General features: G+C 68.9%; 5 protein-coding genes across 5 annotated transcripts in view; 2 read left to right on the top strand and 3 right to left on the bottom strand.

Moving 5' to 3' along the window:
- CHLNCDRAFT_58866 (hypothetical protein) overlaps nucleotides 1-1,009 on the top strand; it is a 4,240-nt gene extending 3,231 nt beyond the window's left edge. The window contains exon 8 of the mRNA XM_005844535.1: nucleotides 369-1,009. Within this exon, the coding sequence (XP_005844597.1) occupies nucleotides 369-568 (200 nt within the window). The 3' untranslated portion in view covers nucleotides 569-1,009. The remainder of the gene's footprint in view (nucleotides 1-368) is intronic.
- An 802-nt stretch (nucleotides 1,010-1,811) lies between these two features.
- CHLNCDRAFT_138869 (hypothetical protein) lies at nucleotides 1,812-4,983 on the bottom strand (the record flags this gene model as incomplete). The annotated part of the gene is made up of 10 exons (XM_005844441.1): nucleotides 1,812-1,935; nucleotides 2,085-2,472; nucleotides 2,681-2,997; nucleotides 3,231-3,385; nucleotides 3,579-3,709; nucleotides 3,854-3,948; nucleotides 4,079-4,144; nucleotides 4,282-4,391; nucleotides 4,513-4,644; nucleotides 4,894-4,983. The coding sequence occupies 10 exons, from the start codon at nucleotides 4,981-4,983 to the stop codon at nucleotides 1,812-1,814; spliced, it is 1,608 nt and encodes a 535-aa protein (XP_005844503.1).
- Nucleotides 4,984-6,189: 1,206 nt separating this feature from the next.
- On the bottom strand, nucleotides 6,190-8,391 carry CHLNCDRAFT_138868 (expressed protein; the record flags this gene model as incomplete). Its single annotated transcript, XM_005844440.1, has 5 exons — nucleotides 6,190-6,278; nucleotides 6,514-6,774; nucleotides 6,931-7,126; nucleotides 7,984-8,097; nucleotides 8,377-8,391. 5 exons carry the CDS (start codon nucleotides 8,389-8,391, stop codon nucleotides 6,190-6,192), a joined length of 675 nt encoding a protein of 224 aa, XP_005844502.1.
- A 1,224-nt stretch (nucleotides 8,392-9,615) lies between these two features.
- On the top strand, nucleotides 9,616-13,127 carry CHLNCDRAFT_36831 (hypothetical protein; the record flags this gene model as incomplete). Its single annotated transcript, XM_005844534.1, has 10 exons — nucleotides 9,616-9,924; nucleotides 10,075-10,200; nucleotides 10,439-10,581; nucleotides 10,678-10,979; nucleotides 11,193-11,353; nucleotides 11,612-11,809; nucleotides 11,910-12,008; nucleotides 12,222-12,374; nucleotides 12,540-12,634; nucleotides 12,776-13,127. The coding sequence occupies 10 exons, from the start codon at nucleotides 9,616-9,618 to the stop codon at nucleotides 13,125-13,127; spliced, it is 1,938 nt and encodes a 645-aa protein (XP_005844596.1).
- Nucleotides 13,128-13,536: 409 nt separating this feature from the next.
- The window catches only part of CHLNCDRAFT_58863 (expressed protein), a gene marked incomplete at both ends in the record, with an annotated part of 4,925 nt that continues 2,267 nt past the window's right edge, over nucleotides 13,537-16,194 (bottom strand). The window contains 6 exons of the mRNA XM_005844439.1: nucleotides 13,537-13,901; nucleotides 14,158-14,234; nucleotides 14,621-14,728; nucleotides 14,928-15,224; nucleotides 15,476-15,586; nucleotides 15,916-16,167. Of these exons, the coding sequence (XP_005844501.1) occupies nucleotides 13,537-13,901; nucleotides 14,158-14,234; nucleotides 14,621-14,728; nucleotides 14,928-15,224; nucleotides 15,476-15,586; nucleotides 15,916-16,167 (1,210 nt within the window). The remainder of the gene's footprint in view (nucleotides 13,902-14,157; nucleotides 14,235-14,620; nucleotides 14,729-14,927; nucleotides 15,225-15,475; nucleotides 15,587-15,915; nucleotides 16,168-16,194) is intronic.

Raw genomic sequence — 16,194 nt, 5'->3', positions numbered from 1 at the left:
GCCGCGGCTGCCGGTGGGCGGGGCTGGGGGTGGGCAGGGCGGGGCGGGGCTGGGGGTGGGGCTGTGCTGGAGCTGGCTGGGCTGGGCTGCGCTGGGGGTGGGCTGGGCTGGGCTGGGCTGAAGGTGGAGCCTGCAGAGGCGGCCCGGTTGTTTGGAGCGGCTGTGGACCAGCAGGCAGGGCCCGGCGGCGTCGCCTGCTCGTCCAGCTGGCGGCGCCTGGCTGTGGCAGCCTTGGCTGCTCTCATGGCGCACGCGGCAGCGGCAGCGGCAGCGGGCCCTGCCCCAGGAATGCCCCCTGCACGAGTCGCGGCCCCGCTCACCTCGCTTGCTGACCCCGCCCACCGCTCCCGCCTTGCCCCTGCCTGCAGCGGCGCTGGGGCTGGAGGGCGGCGTGGCCGCGGTGCCGGGGTGGCAGGACACGATTGATGTGCCCAAGGCCACCCTTGCCTCGCTCAACGACCCGCAATGCACCGAGAGGTGCCACGGCAGCAGCACGGGCAGCGACGCGGAGCGCACGCAGGTGCTGTCGGGGACGTCGGGCGGCGGCAAGGCCTCCACGGGACTCTAGCTGCCCGGGCCCCCCCGCCAGCCAGCGCAGCCCACCGCGCAGCTTGCTAGACAGGTATCGCATCCCAGCCTCACAGTTGCTCCCCGCGCCAGGTCCCTGTACCACTGCGTGCATGCCATAGCGCTGCACACCCTAGCCAAGCCAGGCACCGCCAGCCCAGGCTGCCGCCACCCAGCCAGCAGCTTAGCTCGACGCATCCTTGCCGTCCCCTGCCGGCGGCCTCCTTCCTTCCTGCTCACCGGGCCGCCATTCATGGCCCGCTCTGTAGCGCTGCCCCCATGTGTGAGCCTCTCCAGTACCCTTCCGTATGCCCTTGCTCCCAGCTATCTATTGTGCCTGTTTTGGCAGCTCAGCCCCCTCCTCTCTTGCCCTCTAGGAAGGCTGTGCCTTGAGGGGCAAATGTGCCTCTCATCTCATTTACTGTTACACGATCAAAAGCTAGTGTAGTCGAGAAAGGTGAAAAAGGGGGGACACATACGGTGTGTGCGCTAGGGGGGACCAGGGGTGTGGGGCTGGGGCCGCGCCGGTGAGAGGCATGCTGGGCTGCAGAGGCACCGGCGCGATGAAAAAGAAGACCAGAGATGTGTCAGGGCCAGCAGGGCCCCTCCTTTAGGTTGAGCAACTGCGGCGAATGGCCAGACGTCAACTCTTCTGGGAGAAAGAAGAAAGAACTTGGGAAGGCAGACCTCCAAACATGCTGTGCCGCGGGACTGTGGGGAGTGATTAGTTTGATCAGCGCGGCGTGGCAGAGAATGGAGAGGGGTGCTGGGCAGGCTGAGGGCGAGAAAGACATTCCAAAAGAATACGGGAGCTCCAAAAGAATAGGGGAGCGATAGGAAAGCTAGAGGGCGGAGCCATCGGCACAGCCCACGGCGGGACCACAAGGCAGTTTTGCTTTGGTGCGCTGACTTGGGGGAGACAACAAAAAGAACACGGTGCTTGAAATGGCGTGGAGGGCGGGGCAGCATTCGGCGCTGCGCGTCGGTTGATGGGTGAGTGGGTTTGCGCAGCGTCGACAATTTGCATTCATTCATTCATTCATGGTAAGCCGGAAACAGGAGGCGGGAGGATCAGGCGTGTCTGGGGTGGGGCTGGGGAGTACACGCGGCGGCGACTCTCGGGCGGCTGGAAAAAAATGCCGCCGCAGAGCCGCCGGACGCGGTAGCTGATAGGCAGGCTCGGCATCGCGCTAGGGCGACGCTGCCGAGGCCTGAAGGTGGGAGCCTGCAGCGCCTGGGCGCGGCTAGGCGGAGCGGCGCGGCTGGGGGTGCATCAGCTGAGCGCGCTCGGATGCGTTGAGAGGCTGGGAGCTGGCGAGCAGCTCTGTTGGGGCGGGGGCGTAGAAGCCAGAGGAGAAGACATCCATCCTGCAGGCGCCAGGGTGCGAGGGCAACAGAGTTGTCGGTGGCTGCAACCACAGGAGCACCCACCGTGCATGCCGCCCCAGCTCCTGCCGCTGCTTGTGCCTTTGCCGCTCCCTCCGCGGCCCTCAGCAGCGCAGCGCTGCCCAGCACACCTGGGGGCGGGCTCATCCAGGCTCATCCTGGCCAGGCCCTGGCTGGCATGGTGCAGCTCCTGCAGCTGGTGCAGGTGCGGCGGCGCGCTGTCCACGCTGGGCCTGCTCTCCATGCTGTGCCTGGCGCTGTGCGCCGCGCTGCGCTGGCTGTCCAGGCTGCGGCTGTCGCCGCCGGCCGCCCAGAAGCTGCTGCCGGCGGCCGCGGCCAGGGCCGCCGCCTGCTGCTGCTGCAGCTGCTGCTGCTGGTGCAGGGCGTCCAGCAGCAGCTGCTGCTGCACCCTGGTGGTGTACGAGGTATCCCAGCTGTGCCTCGAGGCGGGGCCCAGGGCAGCCAGGTGCGGGGAGTCGAAGCTGGTGCGCGGCGGGGCGGCGTCAAAGCTGGCGCGCACTGCAAGGCACGCAGCACACACAAGCGAGGTGGGAGCTCGGCGCGGCGCGCATAGGAGGGCACATGCCGCGCCGGGGACACGGTGTATGCCCAGCAGGCAGGGCGCTGTGGTGGCCCCGCCTGCCGGCCACCAGAGGGACGCAGGCATACACACACGCACAAACACAGACGCACACACACGCGCACACACACACGCGCACACACACACCTGTGTCGATGCTTGAGCGGGCGCTGCCGCTGGCCATGCGGTCCAGCCCATGCGGTCCAGCTGGCGCCAGCAGGGCGTCGGCGGCGGTGGCGGGCAGGCCGAGCGCGGCGCGCGCCTGCGCCTCGTGCAGCACGCCCTGCAGCAGCGCCAGGCGCTGCTCCGCCACGCTGGGGCCATGCTCCGGTGCGGCGCAGCGGGGCGCCGCGCAGTCGGCGCTGTACCGCACGCCAGGCACGCCCGGCTGCGCGGCGGGCGCGGCCGCGGCGGCGGCCGTGGCGGCGCGCGGGGAGAGGTCGGCGCGCGCCCAGCCCGGGTCACTGCAAGCAGGCGGGGCGAGGGGTGGCGGCGTTGGCGCTACATGCGGCAGAGGCAGCTGCGGCGCCCGGGGGCGGACTCCCGGCAGCCCTTCCTTCCGGGGCCCGGCTGCGCAGCGGCCGCGCTGCACCACGCCCCGCACGGCTGTGCCTCGCTGCACCTCCATGCAGGCTGCCTGCGCTTCCGCATCCGCCCCACCAGGCGGCGCCATGCTCTGCTCCGTTCCCCGCCGCACCTGAGGCACACGCGCTCCGCCATCGCCACGCCGCGCAGGTCCTGCAGCGCGCCGGGGGACAGCACCTGCTGCAGGATGGCCGCAGACTTTTCCGGGGTGACCTTGCCGCGCGCGACCAGGCGCGTCATGACCTCCACCAAAGGGTGCTCCTGCCCCTGCACCAACCGCGGGACGCAGGCAGGCAGGCAGGCAGGCGGCGAGGAGGTGAGGCGACGGGGACGGGCGCATGCGGGGGCGAGGGCAGCGCCACGCGCGCTCGGGGAGGTTGGCTGGCGAGGGGTTCAAGCAGAACCAGCTGCGGCGCTGACCAGGCAGGCGCGCCAGGCGCAGGCAGCGGCCGCGGCGCACCTGCGGGCTGGTCAGCTGCGCCGCCTGCGCCTGCTGCTGCGCCTGCGCCTGCTGCGCCGCGGCGTCAAACGACTGGCGCGGGGACTGCAGCGGGGAGTGCGCCGCCGGCGGCGGCGCGTCGAACATCGTCGCTGCAGCACAGCACGGCACAGCACAGAGCGCAGGCGCGTCATGGGAGCGCCAGGGGGCGGCCAGAGGATGTGCGCGCTGCTTGGCGGCGACATCGTGCTGTAACGCAAACCCACGGCGCCAGCGGCAGGCAGCAGCCTGGTTACCTGGGCCGCTGGCTGCTGCCGCGGCGGCCGCGGCCGCAAGCACGGCCTCTGCCGGCACAAACGGCTTGGTGTCTGGGGTGCGCAGCTCGTCCAAGCTACGGGCAAGAGGCGGGAGGATAGGAGGGCCAGGTTGGAGGCTCCGCCAGCCAGCAAGCTGCAGCCTGAGGGCAGGCGAGCGCCTTCACTGGGAGAGCACGGATCGGGCTGCTTCGGCCCCGGCCTTACTTGTGGGCGAAGAAGCAGAGCTTGCGGGTGCAGGTGGTGCCGTCGTTGCAGAGCTGCGTGCGGTACCTGCACCGGTGGGAGGGGCGGGGGCTGGGCAGGGTCAAGCCAGGGCAGAAGCCAGCAAAACGCGCTGTGCACGCGGGCGGGCAGGCGAGAGCGCAGCGCCGCACGGCTGGCACGGCGGTGCCAGCTGCCGTCCCCACAAGGCCTGCCGCGGTGCTGCGTGCCGCCTCGCGTGCCTGGTGGGGTGCAGCCAGTACTCAAACACGTTGTGGGAGTATGGGCAGTTGTCTGCCAGCGTGCAGCTTCCATCCTGCATCGAAGCGGCAGCACAAAGCCGGGGGCGCAGTCGTGGCTCGACTCCCTGGAGCCTTGGTGTGCCGCCATGCAAGCGGCGGCAGCCCCCCAACCGCCGGCCTCGCCCCGCTCCTCACCTGGCGCATGGAGGGGCAGGCGATGCCTGTGTAGGTGTAGCGGCGCGGGTCGCGGCGCCGCGCCTTCTCGTGTGGGTGCGCATAGGGGCACTCTGTCCAGTCGTGCACAAAGTGCTTGGTGCAGGGGAGGACCTGCGCAAGGCGGTAGGAAGCGGCAGCGGGGCGGCCCAGGTAAGTAAGTGCTCGGCAGGTGGGCGCACCGCCCGCACCAAAGTGCACACATTGCAGGTGGAAGGGGCAGCCAGCAGGTGGGCCAGCAGCGGGGGACAAGAGAGGAGAGGGCAGGCAGGGCGGCGCGTGGTAGGCGGCGCGGCCGGGGCCGCCGCGCCGGCCAGCTTGGGGCGGGTGCTGCCTCCCCGGCCCCGCCGCCGCCTCCCTCACCTTCATGCATTCCATGCGGAACTGGTCGCTCTTGAAGAGCTCGTCCATGCCCGCCTCTGACGATTTGCAGGCGTCTGCCCGCGGGTCCATGGCTCCAACCCGCTGCCGCCGGCCGGGCCGATCGAGGGGTGGGGGCGGTGTCAATAAGGGTGCGATAGCAGGCGCTGCCGGCAGGAGTTTGGCGAGTGATACACTGCGTATCTTCAGAGCTCCTCCATATCTTGAGAAGTCGACGGCGAGGTGTGTGTGTGTGTGTGTGTGTGTGTGTGTGTGCTCAGGTGAAGGGAGGAATGACGACAGGAGGTCCAGAAAAGAGACCCTCCAAACCGATCGGGCCATCGGTGACAAGGCCCTTTGAAGGCCTCCGGCCAGCTTCCGCCGCCGCAATCGTCGCGGACACACGCGCAGTGGGGCTGGGTTTGCGGCACCCAACACCTGTCTAGAGCTCGCAACTAGTCCGGCTGCCCGTGCTGTGAGGTCACAGTCATGCATGCCTCTCGAGAGGGCGCGCCCCGCGGGCCCCGGTGGGTTTCCTTGGTGCCCCACACCAAGGAGCACAGAGCCGACTCGTTGCAAGCTGTGGGGCGGCGACAGGCCGGCGGCGGCGACTTGCAGCGGCGGCGGCCAGGACACCAGCCGCACCCAGCGGTCACCACCAGCAGTCGTTTGTTTGTGGGACCTTGTGCTGCTGCAAGAATAGCAGGCAGGGTAATGCCATGGCCTGGGGCCAGACAGTGATTCGGGGAAAGCACTCCCAACAGAGCAACAGGCCGCGCTGCAGCTTGCCGCTGCGCCCAGTCCCAGGGTGCGTCCCGCCCACCTGGTGAGGGGGGTGATTGCCGCACAGCCACCGCGCGCAGCAATGGCCAGCGCGGCGCTGCGCAGCCGCAATTTTGCAGGTGTGACGTTGGTTACATCAAAATGGCGAGTGCGTAGTAATTGTGATGTGTGGGACGCGTAGCAGCGCCAGGTGCATGTGTTGAAGCATTTGGGACAAGGCAATTTGTATTCAAGAAGGGCATCGGAAAGAAACACGGGTAGACTGATGGCGTGTGGACATCGGAAATTAACATGTGTAGACTGATGGTGTGTGGACTTGATAGAAGGGCAAGAGCAGAACACAGGTATAGCTGCCAGCGAGCTACAGCCGGGTAGCTTGGGAGAGAGAAACGGATGAATGCGCTCAGCGAGTTGTCCAAAAAGAGGCTCATCTCTTATGCATGTATCATGGGTGGGGTCATAGCATGGATGCTGTGGGGTCTGCTGCAGCCGCCCACATCAGGGCCTGCTGCCAGCCTAGCAGCAGCGGGCGTCCAGGCCGGCCTCCGCCGCGCCAGCGGAGTTGCCGCTGCTGCGCCAGGAAGTAAAATCCATGCTGGAGCGGTCTGCAGGGCGGGAGGGAGCAGTGGCCGGGCATTGCCTGTGTCATCTGGCGGGCAGGGCGACGCAAGGCTCGGAGCGCTGCCTTTGCAGCCGCTGCACGTTGGAGAGCATGGGGTGCTGGCCAGCCAGCATGCACCTGCCTCGTTGCTTGGCACCAAACCGCCACCACCACCAGGTGACCACCGTCACCGCTAAGGCTCGCGCTGCCGAAACCAGCCAGCCAGCCCCAGCCCGCACCTGAGTCGAGGCTCGAGCGTGCGCTCCAGGCCACCACAGAGGCGTATCCGTGTGGCAGCGCAAACAGCCTGCCCGCCGCGCTGCGCGACATGCGGTGCGAGGGAGACTGGATGTGGCTGTGCAGCGACAGCAGGCAGTCTGCGGATGCATGCTGCGGTGTCGGCCGCGCCGACAGCCCTGCCGGCACCGCCAGCCGCGCTGGTGCCGACAGCTGCACCGGCGCGGCAAGGTGCCCGGGGCCTCCGCTGCTGCGGGGCCCAGCTGCACGCAGGCCGGCAGCGAACGCTCGTCAGCCGCGCAGCAGGCAGCAGCATGATGGGGGACCAACGCGCGGTCCCCTCCAACCTCAACCAAACAATCCACAGCAGGGGATGGGAATGGTGCCCCGCCAACACGAGCGCCTGCCGAGCAGCTCACCTGGCGGGCAGGCAGAGATGCGGTCTGCGCTCAGCCGCGGCGCCGGCACCAGCAGCGGGTCCGCCCGGCTGGCCAGCTGCATGCTGTACAGCGCCTCTGGCGGCAGCAGGCGCTGCAGAATGGCGGCAGACGCCTCGGGGCCGAGGTCCCCCCGCTCCAGCAGGAGCGTCACCTGCTGGATCACACGCCGGTGGTCCTGCACACATGAAGGGTACCAGCAGACGGCGGCGCCAGCAGGCTGAGCGCTGGGAGGGGACGCGGCGCACGCAGAACGGCGGGGGCAGGGTGGAGGCGGCGATGCCGGCAGCGCAGGCAGCAGGGCCACGGGCCGCCGCAGCTTGCCTGCTCTTCTGCAAGGGGTGGGTGGTGGTGGGGCTGCTGCGGCCGCTGGGGATGGCTGTGCTGCTTCTGCTGCTGCTGCTGCTGCAGTGGCAGCGGGAGGTTGTCGCCACGCGGCGACAATGGTGCCGGTATGGGAGCGGGCCCTGACGCGGACGCAGCAGCTGCATCCAGCAGCACTCCTGGCGGCACCATTGGCTTGCTGGTAGGCGTCCGAAGCTCATCCAGGCTGCATTGAGGGGATGGCGGTGGGGGAAGCGGGGCGTGGATGCCATCATTTGACATGCTGCCACAGAGGCCTAAGGCACGGCGCACCAGCGCCAAGCACCCTCATCTGTGGGCGAAAAAGCAGAGCTTGCGGGTGCAGGTGGTGCCGTCGTTGCAGAGCTGGGTGCGGTACCTGCAGGGTTGGCACCGGCAGTGGCGCTCAGTCGAGCGCAGCGGTTGGGACGGGCAGCCAGCGCCCGGCCTGTCCTGAATGCTGCCTGCCGCCGCGCTTGCCTGGTGGGGTGCAGCCAGTACTCGAACACGTTATGCGCAAAAGGGCAGTTGTCACCTAGGGTGCAGCTTCCGCGCTGCAGGATGGCCAGGCGGGGATGCCAGCGGTGGTTGGCCACCGCCTGGCGGTTTGCAGGGTAGGGCTGTGAACGCCAGGGAGCGTGCAGCTACCTCCATGACAGGGCCTCACGAACCGCATCCCACCCCGCTCCTCACCTGGCGCATGGAGGGGCAGACGATGCCTGTGTAGGTGTAGCGGCGCGGGTCGCGGCGCCGCGCCTTCTCGTGTGGGTGCGCATAGGGGCACTCTGTCCAGTCGTGCACAAAGTGCTTCGTGCAGGGGAGGATATGCGCATCCACACGAGAAGGGTAAGGGCGGCAGCAACGAGTGACGACGTGGGCCGGGTAGTCGCTGGGATGGGAAAGCTGAGCGCCGGCCGGCACGTAGCGTGGCGGCGGTGCGCGGGGCACCGCCATGCATGACCACTTGCACCCAACCACCGCCGGGCGGCGCCGTCCTGGCGCGATAGCCAGTCGTGCTGGCCACGACTGCGTTGCTGAGAGGGGAACCCCCAGAGCCGCGCCCCCTCATCGAGGAGAGGCCCACACCTTGAAGCACTCCATGCGGAACTGGTCGCTTTCATGGTTCGCTGAGGGCTGTTCTTGGCGAGGATGAGGGGCGTCCACCACAGAAGAGCTGCCAAAACAGAACAACATGGCGGCCCAAGCTCCCGCCGTGGCCAACGGGCCCCAGCAGGGCTTGAACCGGCAATTTCGGTGGGTCAGGAAAGCATTGAAAAGTGGCGGCTGAATAGATGAGTGCATTTGGCTCGAAACCCACCGGACACATGTCATAGGGGCAGCTGCCCCGTGGCTGCACGTGTGGCTCAAAACTCAGAATCAAAGACTAATCCGCCAGACCGGAGCACGATCTGCCTCAAGTATGCGTGCCCGCCACGTTTGAAGGGCGTTTGGCGCCAGGGGCAGCCACGGTGCTGACCGTCACCACGGTCCCGCCACACCGCCTCCACAGACCCCGGGCCGGGGCCGCCGCTGGGCAAACTTGTGTCACCGGCACAGCTCAATGAGCGGCTCAAGCCGCCTCCTGACGCCTCTGCAGCTGTAAGAGGGCCGGAGAGGCATCGCCATGGGCAGGACATGCTGGGGTGCTGCCGTTATTATATTCGCGGTTGTCCTTTATCAGGTATTTACCCTAAACGCTATGGCGGCGGCTTGCAGCAAGAAGACCAGGATCAGCCCATCGACAAGGCGGGCGACGTAAGACAGGAAGGTAATGACATGAAAAGAGCTGTGAGGCTGCTCTGACTGTACACATGGTTGGAAGTGCGGTGCGTCGGCGAAGCAACCGGAGGGCCTTCTGTGTGTGTTGTGGCGGCATGGGTGGGCCGACATGGATTCGGTTGGGCTGTCGCTCGTCTCCTTGCTGCTCTAGTCTGAAATGATCCAGATTCACGGTGAGCTCCAGGCAGAGGGGGGGGAGTACTACGGCAACCCCGCCGGCAGCCGGCTGTTGCCAGGTGGCGCCGCCAGGGCGCAAGAGCCTCATTGGCAGCTCCACCTGCGCAGGCTCGCCCCATCATTCATGCCATCGAGGGACGCAAGGTTTGGCTGCTCTTCTTGTCGACCGCTTCCACAGGTCCATCGCCCCGACCCAACCCGAGGTGCTGGCCCTTGGCTGAGGACGCCTGCGCTGCGGCACGAATTGAGTGTTGCACGTGACTGTGGGCCGCGATTGCTGCCCGGCTTTGCCGCCGTCGCCACCCACCGCTCCGCCGCTCCCTCCGGCGCTCTCCACTGCCCACGTGCTGCACGCAGGCCCAGGTGCCCATGCCGCCCCCTAGGCATGCATGGGGCCCAGGCGACCCCAATCGCGACTACCAGCTGCTGGCCGGCGACGACGCCGAGGCGCAGCAGCGGGACGGGAGGGCCAAGCAGGTCGCCGCGGGGCGGCTGTTCCGCCTGGCCCGAGAGGAGGCGTGGACGCTGGCGCTGGCATCGCTGGTGCTGCTGGTGGCCTCCGTGGGCCAGGTGGCCTTCCCCAAGCTGGCAGGCGACCTGATCGATGTGGCCATCCAGCAGCAGGCGGGCGGCAGCGCCGAGGAGGCGAGGCGCACCACCAGCCGCATCCTCTCCGAGGTCCGCAGCATCTTGGAGGCCCAGCCCGCTGCCTGCCCCTCCTCCCCCTTGGCCGCACCTGGCACTGGCGCTCACAGCGTGCTGCGGCGCCGATTGCAGCGCTAACATCTGGCCGAGCCGTGTGAAAGTCTCAACCTTCACCCGCCGCAGATTCTGGTGGTGGTGGCGGTGACGGGCGCCGCCGACGGCCTGCGCTCCTGGCTGTTCCAGTCGGCTGCGGAGCGGGTAATGTACCGCCTGCGGGTGCGCCTGTTTGGCGCGCTGCTGCAGCAGGAGGTGAGGCCGCTCTAGCGCGGCACTTTAAGTTTTGCTATTCCGGAGGATGGCGCTCAGGCAGAGGGCGGTCCGGAGAGGCGGCCGGCCTGCAGAGTGCAGGCGGCAGCAGGCAGAGAGATGCCCTGCCAGGGCAGAGGCAGCGACCGATGCCGGGCATGTGCCGCTTAGATACGCTTCACCCTTCTCTCCTTGCCTCCCCGCTGTGCGCGCCTGGCCCCTGCCCGCCTGGCCCCTGAAGGTGGGCTGGTTTGACCGCTGCCGCACGGGGGAGCTGACCAACCGGCTGTCTGAGGACACGCGCCTGCTCAAGTCGGTGGCCACCACCAGCATCGCGCAGGCGTTGCGCGCCGCCGCGGTGTGCACGCTGGGGCTCGTCATGATGTGAGGGTTGGTCGGTGCTGTGCTGTGCTGTGCCGTGCCATACCTTTCTGTGTGCTATGCAGCCCATGTGCTGGCAAGAGCCCTCCTCCCCCACAGGTTCACCACCTCGTGGCTGCTGTCCACCCTCGCCATCTGCATCATCCCGCCCCTCTTCCTCCTCGTCTGGGCCTTTGGCCGCCTGAGCCGGCGGTACATCAAGGAGCAGCTGGCGGCCAGCGCCGCCGCCGCCACGGTGGCAGAGGAGTGCTTTGGCAACCTGCGCACGGTGCGGTCGTTCGCCAAGGAGGGCGCGATGCGGGGCAGCTACGAGACGGCCCAGGGGCGCACGCTGCACTACGGGCTGCGCGCGGCGGCGCTAGAGGGCTGCTTCTTCCCGCTCACCAATTCACTGGCCACCGGTGGGCAGCTGCCCCGGCTGCTCTTGCCGGCCAAGCTGCAAGCCGGGCTGCACGCCACACAGCAGTGCCTGCACCACCCCACCTTGTTGCCTTGCACCGCTCATCCGCTCTATGCCGCTCCATCGGGGGATGGTGCCCCATGATGGCGCAGATGCCCCACTGTGCATGCCCGACCAAAGGAATCATTGTGTTTGTGCATGTACCTCCCCGCAGGATCAATCATGATGGTGCTGTGGTACGGGGCGCGGCTGGTGATTGCGGGGCAGCTCAGCGCGGGCCAGCTGTCGGCCTTTGTGGTCTATGCCATCTATGTGTCGGCCAATGCAGGTGAGGGAGGCAGGAAGGGTGGAGCTAAACTAGGACTAGCAGCAGGGGTGTGGCCAGCGATGCCGATGCACCACACAGCCACACAGCCCACCACACCACGCAGGCTGTCGGGTTCACATGGATTTGCTTGTTTGTCAAACAAGTCCCTGTCCCGCCCCTGCAGGGATGCTGATGGGCGTGTTTTCCAACGTCATTCAGGCAAGCATCCCTCGGCTGCCAGCCCTGCAGGACCCTCAGCCTGGGACATGCCACAGAAGCAGCTGGTTGCTTTCCGACAGCTTGCCTGCTGCCGCCGCTGGCTGCAGGCTCTGGGCGCCAGCGAGCGGGTGTTCCAGCTGCTGGACCGCCAGCCGCTGCTGGACCTGGCTGGCGGCAAGCAGCGGCCGGTGGGGGTGCCCGAGGGCGGCGAGCTGAGGCTGCAGGGCGTGTGGTTTGCCTACCCCTCCCGCCCGGCAGTCTGGGTGCTGCAAGGGCTCAGCCTGCACGTGGCACCCGGCAACAAGGTGCGCGGGGGCTGCCTGGGCTGCCTGGAGAGCCTGGCGGTGGTCCTGGCTGCTGCTGCCGTTTGGTTCCAGCATCCCGTCCCGCTGCCGCCGCCCGCAGGTGGCCCTGGTGGGGCCCAGCGGCGGCGGCAAGTCCACCGTGGTGGCCCTGATAGAGCGCTTCTATGACCCGCAGCGCGGCTCGGTGCTGCTGGACGGGGTGCCGCTGCCCGCCATCGACCACAGCCACCTGCACCACCAGGCGAGGCGCCGATGGGAGCGCTGCCGCTGCGCCTGCCGCGCGTGGCCGTCACGCCTGGGCTGCTGCAAGGCAGCAGCGGCGCTCGGAGCCAGCCTGGAGCTCCCACATGCCTGCCTCCGCCCTCCACCTCATGATTTGCACGCCGCCTGACGGCCCGCGCCTATCCAGCAGGTGGCGCTGGTGGGCCAGGAGCCCGTTCTGTTTGCCGACACAATCGCCGCCAACATCGCGTTTGGCTGCCCCGGCGGCGCCGCCAGCCAGGAGCAGCTGGAGGCGGCGGCACGGGTGGCAAACGCCCACGACTTCATCTCCGCCTTCCCTCAGGTGAAAGAAAGAGGTGGAAGAAAGAAAGAACAGGGAGGAAAGGGGAAGGAGGAGGATGCCGTGTGTGGCCAGCGCTGGCAGCGCTGGGCGGGGTCGGTGCATTGCTTGCTCTGGCACAGCAGCACGCTTGCCAGGGGGGATGCTGAGGGTGGTGGCCAGCTGCAGGGCTACCGCACGCTGGTGGGCGAGCGCGGCGTGCGGCTGAGCGGCGGGCAGAAGCAGCGCGTCGCCATTGCCAGGGCGGTGATCACGAGCCCCAGGTGGGTGCCGTGCCCAACCTCAGCAAGCTCCTGCTGAGTGCTCCCACACGGACGTGTGTTGGGCGCCCTCCCTTCCCTCCCCCGCCGACCTGCTCCCTTGTGCGGCGCCGCCTGGGGTTTGCCCGGTGCCCCCGCCTGCAGGGTGCTGCTGTTGGACGAAGCCACGTCTGCACTGGATGCTGAGAACGAGCACTTGGTGCAGCAGGCGCTGGACCGAGCCTCTGCCGGGCGCACCGTGCTGGTCATCGCCCACCGCCTGTCCACGGTGCAGGCCGCCGACAGCGTGGCGGTGGTGGTGGAGGGGCGGGTGGCGGAGCAGGGCGGGCATGGCGAGCTGCTGGCGGCGGGCGGTGTGTATGCGGCCCTGGTGCGGCGCCAGCTGCTCGTGCCCGGCGGCGCGGAGGCGGCGGCGGCAGAGCGAGAGGTGCCGGGGCTTGGGCGGCAGCAGCCGCAGGAGGGCAGCCCTGCCGGGGGTGCCAGCAATTTCGATTGATGTCAGCACCCTGATCGGATAGCCTGATGCAGAGATGAGCTGCCGCCAATCACTGACAGCCTGCATCATGTTGCGTGTTTGAGTCATTGCGTTGCACTTGTATACTGCTTGCTTGATTCTGCGATTTCTTGCATCCCTTTTGCGCCTGCAACCCTTGCCCGCTTCAGGGCACAGTGCGCTTCAGGGCACAGTGCCCGATAGCGTCAGGGCACAGTGGTAGGCGCTAACGCTAGGCCTGGGCCAGCGTGCCTCTCCACCTCCCCTCAGCGTGCCCCCTTCCTCTCTACTAGCAGCTTGCTTTGCTGTTTGCCGGTGCCGCTCTATCACAGCGCTGCGTCCTCAACAGAAAGGCCACGCATCTCGCACGGACAGCACACGCAGATGTGGGAGTCAGCAGGTCTCAGCAGGGCTACCTGCCGCCGCCTGCATCTCCCGCCTCCACTCCCACGCCCGCCTCTGCTGCGCCCTCCTCAGCAGCCTGCTCGCCCCTGGCCTCGCCCACGCCTCCGCCGCTGCCATCCTGCCCCGCAAAGCCGCCTCTCTGGTAGCCTGCGGCGCCCTCGCCCCCGCCGCCGGCTTCCGCTGCCAGGGCCGCCAGTGGGGGGGGCGGCGGCGGCGGCCGCGCCGCAGCCAGTGCCGCAGCGGTCGCGTTGCGGAGGAAGGCGCAGGGGTGCTGCGGCAGCCGCGCCCACTGGTCGTTGCCGTCCTCACTGCTCAGCAGGTCGCACCAGGGGGGCACCGCCAGCCGAGGCGCCTCCCACGGCTTCCAGCCGTCTGCGGGGGAGACATCACAGGCACAGCCCAAGGGAACCGAGGTCAGGGCACATGCGGTGGTGGGGATGCTCAGGCGCCCGAGGGCAGCCCAGTCCACCACGCTGCAGCAGCGAGGCCGACCGTGGCCTGCTAGCAAGCTGCTCGGCTGGGGCGGGTGGCCCTGGGGCGCAGCCGGGCTGCCGAGCCCCTGCCCGGCGCCTGGCGCCGCCGCCGCAACGACGGCGGCGGGCGCCTGCGCCGCGCGCGCCCCGCGCACCTGCCAGCGGCGCCGGCATTTGGTAGCGGATAATGCGCCGCTCGCCCACGTCGGTCGATCCCCAGGACAGGCAGCACCTGCGGCGGCAGCGCGCACTCGCTCAAGCCGCGAAGAGCCCCAACCCCGCCCAGTGACGGCCGCTGCGGCGGCAGCGCGGCAGCACACTTCCTCAAGCTGCCCCAGCACCACCAAGTGCCCGCCCACCTCCCCACCACCAGCAAGTGCATGCCGAGCTCCCCTGCCCTCCCAGCCAACCGTGTACCGTCCACACAGCTGGCCTCCAACCTATGGCATACAGTACACACAGCTGGCCTCCAACCTATGGCATACAGTACACACAGCTGGCCACCAACCAATGGCATACAGCACACGCAGCTGGCCTCCAACCTATGGCCTCCAACCTATGGCATACTGTACACACAGCTGGCTTCTTCCCCACCAGCCTCCACCTCCATCCGCTCACCAGTGAGGCGGCTCCCCATAGTCGTCCACCGCCCGGTCAAAGGCCTGGTCAAAGGCGGCGGCCGCGGCCACGTCGTCAAAGCCGCCCAGGAAGCCGGGCACTGCGCCCCTGCACGGGCGGGGCAGGTGCGAGAGGGCAGGTGGCAGTCAGTCAGGCAGGCAGGGTAAGAGGGAAGGCGGCAGGCAGGGTAGGCAGGCAGGTAGGCAGGCACGCAGGCCGGCAGGCAGGCAAGCAGGCGGCGTGGGAGGGATGGAGGCAGGCAGGCAGGCGGTGTACGAGGCACCAGCGAGGCACCCCCCACGCGCACCTCAGCTGCAGCACCGCCTCCCCCTCCACCGGCGCCACCGCCTGCACCAGCTCCCCCTGCCGGATGCCAGCCCAGACGGTCACGGCGTGCCCCACGGTGTGGGAGGGCTGCGGGAAGGGCGTGGCGGGGCGCTCCGACACAATCACCACCGCAGCCTTCGCCCTGCGGAGGGTGTCGGGGACCTGCGGCAGTGCCAGGAAGCCTGGGTGGCGGTAGTCCACGCCGGCGGCCTCTAGAGAATCCGCCGGGAGCAGGAAGTCGAGCGGGCACTCAAACGGCAACTCCACGTCGCTGCCCCTGCAGCCGCAGCGGCCAGCGCGGGGGTGCCGGGGTCGTGAGGGCAGGCGGGCGAGCGCCGAGTGTGGCACAGCAGGCAGGCAGGCAGGCAGGCGGGCAGGCGGGCAGGTGCCGGCAGCCGGACCGGCGTGGGACCGGCCCAGCGCACGCATCCCAACACAGCGAGCAGGCAGGCGAGCGGGCCAGGCAGCCCAAGCTCAGGCAGCCCAAGCTCAGGCAGCCCAAGCTCAACAGCGGCCCATCAAGCTCACTGCGTCCTGCACGCCTCCAGCACGTCGGGCGACTCAGACAGGTCGCACCAGCACCACAGCGTGGGCAGCAGCAGCGTGCGGTTCAGCATGCGCGCCGCGGCCAGCGAGTCCCTGCGGCCAGGCAACGGGGCGTGGTGGCGGTGGTGGCGGCGGCGGCGGCAGGCAGGTGGCGGTGGCAGGCACGCAGGCAGAAGGCACGCAGGCAGGAGGTGGCAAGCACGGAGGCAGGCGACAGCAGCAGAGAAGCGGCGCGGCTGGCAGAAATGCGCCGGCAGCCCGCGAGACGCGGCGGCCGTGGCCGCCAGCCCAGCGGGCATGGAGCCAGGCCGGCCAGGCCAGCGCAGCGCCTCCCTCGCCTGAAGGCCGCCAGCTGGTAGCTCATGCCCAGCCAGTGCTTCTCCATGAGCGGCATGCCGTGGCCTGTACCGCTGGGCCCGTACCGCGCCCGCTCCTGCCCCTCCACAAATGCCAGCACCTCGCCCTCGCCGCCGTACGCCAGCGCCTTGAGCGGGAAGTCTCCCGTGGAGGCCAGGCGGCCCGCCGCGGGGCCCTCCAGCCCCGGTGGCACCCGCCCATAGTACTCTGGCGGGTCCACGTGCCACAACCCAAACTCCCGCAGCCGGTGCTTCTTGAGCGCCGCCACCGGGTGGCGCTGGAAGGTGGCGTGAACGGCGATGGGGGTGACGCCACGCCTGCGCGGCAGGCCGGGCAGAGGGCGG

The sequence above is a fragment of the Chlorella variabilis genome, assembly GCF_000147415.1.
Source record: "Chlorella variabilis unplaced genomic scaffold CHLNCscaffold_22, whole genome shotgun sequence".
Lineage (NCBI taxonomy): Eukaryota > Viridiplantae > Chlorophyta > Trebouxiophyceae > Chlorellales > Chlorellaceae > Chlorella > Chlorella variabilis.
Note: the sequence above shows the minus strand (reverse complement) of the source record. Positions and strands in the feature narration are given on the sequence as shown.